Source organism: Nestor notabilis, unplaced genomic scaffold, assembly GCF_000696875.1.
Source record: "Nestor notabilis isolate BGI_N333 unplaced genomic scaffold, ASM69687v1 scaffold7379, whole genome shotgun sequence".
Classification (NCBI taxonomy): domain Eukaryota; kingdom Metazoa; phylum Chordata; class Aves; order Psittaciformes; family Psittacidae; genus Nestor; species Nestor notabilis.
Window position 1 is genome coordinate 39,939 of NW_009944126.1, and position 4,622 is coordinate 44,560.

The following is a 4,622-nucleotide window of genomic DNA, read 5'->3' on the forward strand; positions in this document are numbered from 1 at the left end:
TGGAGTCCCCGTCCCTCAAAGTGTTCACAGCCCGGGTAGCCGAGGCCTCAGTGCCAGGGGTTAGTGGTGGCCTTGGCACTGCTGGGGAACAGCTGAAGATCTTAAAAAGGTCTTTTCCAACCTGGTTGATTCAATTCTATGATAAAGAAAATCCAAAGCCAACTTCTTATCCTTCAAGGTAATGACAGCCTGAAGATTTGTTCCACTTACTTCATGAGATGCAACAAGCCATAGTAATTGCTTAAGATTATTCTTCCTCGTTTATAGACTAAACAGTTCTCTAAAGCTTAAAAATCAAATCCAGTTCCTACTGAATTGACAGCACTCCCTTTGAGCTGAAAGGCAGCAGAAATAAGGGTTGAGAACAGTGTGGTGTAACTCAAAGAATGTGCTGAAAGTACAGTCTCAGGACCAGTATGAACAAGAAATTTATTTGTACAGTTATTTAGAAATCCCTTCTTGTGCTGCCAGCTTTGGATCTTTGCATGTATGTGAAATGAAGAGTGCTTCCCGAATGCAAAATGCATTTGGTTCCAAGAGGAAATGCATCTCAACAAAAAGAACTGTAGAGTTTAAAGTGAAGCACTGAACACAGCCTGGTAAAACACAAATAAATCATAGAATGGTTTGGGTTGGAAAGGATCTTAAGATCACCCAGTTCCAACCCCCTGCCATGGGCAGGGACACCTCACACTAGACCGTGTCACCCAGGCTCTGTCCAGCCTGGCCTCGAACACTGCCAGGGATGGAGCATTCACCACTTCTTTGGGCAGCCTGTGCCAGCGCCTCAGCACCCTCATAGTAAAGAACTTCTTCCTTATATCTAACCTGAACTTCCCCTGTTTCAGTTTGAACCCATCACCCCTTGTCCTGTCACTCCAGTCCCTGATGAAGGTCCCTCCCCAGCATCCTTGTAGCCCCCTTCAGACACTGAAGCTGCTCTGAGGTCTCCAGCAGTTCCTCTTCTCCAGGCTCAACAGCCCCAACTTTCTTAGAATTTAACTTTCTGTTAAACTCACTCTTCCTTTCCAGGTTAAATCTATATTTGTTTGTTACAAATTAAGTGAGCAGAGTGAAATCTGTTAATAAATGAAATTACTGTAAAGGAAAGAATTCTCTCTGGTACTTTCTTACATAAAAGAATTTCTCTACACTTACTCCAGCTCCACTTCAGCATGCCTCTCATTCAGTCACATGCACAGGAAGAATGTCAATGTTCCTGGCACATTTCAGCTCTATTTCAAGTTCTCTTTATCTTTATATTTGCTGCTTTTGTTCTGTAGTAGAACAAATATTAAGAGGTTTGTGATCCCAAACCATCCTGTTCCTGGTTTTCACTGAGCAACTATAAAGCTTTCTATATTCCTTTACAGCTTTCAACTGCTATGAAACATTAGGAATCCTGAAGCAGAGACATAACAGAAGAGAAATGTTCTTGGGAGTGACCTTTAATGTTAGGTTCCAACCTGTGAGATAAAAATCAAGTCATGCAAGCATTTATCACTTCAGACAGGAGTCAAAGGCATCCCAGGCACAGACAGCAGAGCTCAGCTGGAACTCAGGACTGCCCTCCAGCACTGCTGTCAAATACACAGGCTGAGCTCCCCTCCATGAACACCAAGAACAGCATAAAACTGAATGAAGTCTATGATATTTAATTGTGATCATTCAGACTTTTTGGGGTTGTCTTTAGAACATCAAACAGTAATGAGAAATGTCCACTCAAGGCAGTCTTGCGGTGACAGACAGACACACTCTGGTCAGACAGGAGCATGCCATGTCCATCACAAAGTGTCTCTGACGGAGCAACAAGCCACAGAGAGGACTGAGTCTCAAACAGAGAGTTTTACATACTTGCATTTTACCTCAGAGCAGCTTCCAGTGTGTGAAGGGGGCTACAAGGATGCTGGAGAGGGACCTTTATCAGGGACTGGAGTGATAGGACAAGGGGTGATGGATGATCTTAAGCTCCTTTCCATACCTAACTATCCTATGATTCTATGATTTATTTGTATTAATTCAGAAAGAATGGCAACGTGGGATACTTGGATTCAAGAACATGCAAAAAGTCTTTTTCAAAGTAAACCCTGACCTGTAACAGTTCCTGCTGCCAAACTATTTTCTCCTGAGACAAAAATGAGTAATTACTCAAACCCATAAAAAGCCTACAAATGGCTATTTGGAAAGTGTTCAGACACATCCAAAGCTGTACAATGCTGCTGCTTATCTTTTACACATCAGCAAAGCTGACGCTAACTGAAAAACCATGAAGCTGTACCTAGTATATGTTACAGTTTAATTGGCATCAGGAATACATTCAGCATATGGATATGTGGTTTTCAACACTGTTTGTCTAAACACATAAATGTGCCAATATTAAAAGTAGCATTTACTATAAATCACTGAAGACAGGAAAAGATTTATCTCACCACAGAGACAGGAGCTATAGCAAACACAGAAATCCTGTGAAACCTACTTTGAGACCCAACTGCCAAAACTGAATCACAGAATCATAGAATGGTTTGAGTTGGAAAGGACCTTAAGATCATCCAGTTCCAACCTCCTGCCATGGGCAGGGACACCTCACACTAGACCATTGTTGCCCAAGGCTCTGTCCAGCCTGGCCTTGAACACTGCCAGGGATGGAGCATTTACCACTTCTCTGGGCACCCTGTGCCAGCGCCTCAGCACCCTTCACAGGGAAGAACTTCTTCCTTATATCTAACCTGAACTTCCCCTGTTTCAGTTTGAACCCATCACCCCTTGTCCTGTCACTCCAGTCCCTGATGAAGAGTCCCTCTGCTGCATCCTTGGAGCCCCCTTCAGACACTGAAGCTGCTCTGAGGTCTCCACGCAGCTTCTCTTCTCCAGGCTCAACAGCGCCAATGTTCTCAGCCTGGCTCCATACAGCTCACCTTCAAAAAGTTTTTCTCATAAGGAAAATGATTTCTGGTTGCATAATAAGGACAGGTTTGACAGGGCTTGAAGCAACCTGCTCTAGTGGAAGGGGTCCCTGCCTGTGGCAGGGGTTGGAGCTGGATGAGCTTTAAGGTCCCTTCCAAACCCAAACCATTCTCTGATTCTATGATAATTAATGTTTTAAAGAAATTTAGTCCTTTTCTGGATTTTGCTGAAGAATAAACTGCCCTTAAGTTCACCTATGCACTAATGTCACATTGTTCTTCCAGCCTTGCAGAACTTCCCGGATACAATGGCAGTTTATTGGGTGATACATGCCAAAGAGGAACTAAAAACAAATGCAAACTCATTAAAGAATCCCTTCCACTTCCCTCAGGATCTCAGCCATTTCTTGTATTACTGCTCCAAACAAATGTCACAGAGATTAATACGGTGTGAAACTGTTTGGAAGTAGGACACACAGGACATGATTTGTAAATTATCATGAAAGGAAGCAGTAAGCTAAGATGCACTGAGAAGGACTTAAAGCCAGAAAAGGATCAGTTCAAAATCCCATTTAATTACTTAGTGAATTCTATCTTCATGTTATGTTATGTTCATGTTATGCTCCATCCCTGGCAGTGTTCAAGGCCAGGGTGGACAGAGCCTTGGGCAACACGGTCTAGTGTGAGGTGTTCCTGCCCATGGCAGGGGGGTTGGAACTGGATGACCGTAAGGTCCTTTCCAACACAAACCATTCTATGATTCTATGTTCTTCTAACAAATACTAATTTTCTGTAAACATCAACAAGAGGTTTACATCAAACACACATAATATATGGATTTAACTACTTGGTTTATTCCTATTTGGATACTATTCATTGCATATCAAAGCTCTCTTTATAATGAAGGAGCAAATTAAGCTTTACACATACCTGTAAGACACAAATATGCAGCTAAATAGCGTTTTTCAAGGCCATCTTTATGGGTCTGAATCGCGCCATAGATTGGAGGTACAATGAAAATCAGGTTACTCACTGTGTTCCCTGTAAGACAGAAACCAAAAGCAGAGATTTAGAATTGGGTACTCTGTACTTTAAATAAATAAAGCTGTACTCACTCATTAAAGACAGGTTCATCAGTTTTCACCCAGAAAGCTACACACCTTTTCAGATGTTGTCTTTGTCTTTCACTAATAATAACAAGTTTAACCTTGGTACAACACATTTTACTACTTAAAGGCTAAAATCCCTCTAATTCTTCTTTAGTCACATCTATGGATAGTAATAAAAAACTAGCTTAAAAGTTGTACTTAGGTAGTGGATACTTTCTTGGCAACAGGCAGGAAAATGGGGTTAAACTGACTGCACAGGTCATGAATTAAACCCCGATGCCTTAAAGAGATAAAAGCCCCAAATAGTTCAAGCCTGGTATTTAAAAGAGTTGTTTGTTTGGCTTTTTTTCTTAAACCTATTCTTGGAATTCCCTCCTCCACACTCCCTTCAGATACTTTAAGGTCACCAAGTGACTCATTCCCAAATGAAACTGGTTCAAACTACTGCTCATGTGCTGGCCACTGCACACACAGAGAACAGCTCGGGTGGGATGAGACATCACAGACCACAGCCTGGAGAGGTGGGTCTGTGCAACGCTCATGGAGCTCAACAAGGCCAAGTGCAAGATCCTGCCCCTTGGTCAGGGCAATCCCAGCACAAACACAGGCT

At 42.4% G+C, this 4,622-nt stretch overlaps 1 protein-coding gene across 1 annotated transcript in view; it reads right to left on the reverse strand.

The window, feature by feature from the left end:
- Positions 1-3,944, reverse strand: part of ACER3 (alkaline ceramidase 3) — a gene marked incomplete at its 5' end in the record, with an annotated part of 33,604 nt that extends 29,660 nt beyond the window's left edge. The window contains one exon of the mRNA XM_010022281.1: positions 3,834-3,944. Coding sequence (XP_010020583.1) covers positions 3,834-3,944 — 111 coding nt within the window. The remainder of the gene's footprint in view (positions 1-3,833) is intronic.
- Between the last annotated feature and the right edge of the window lie 678 nt (positions 3,945-4,622).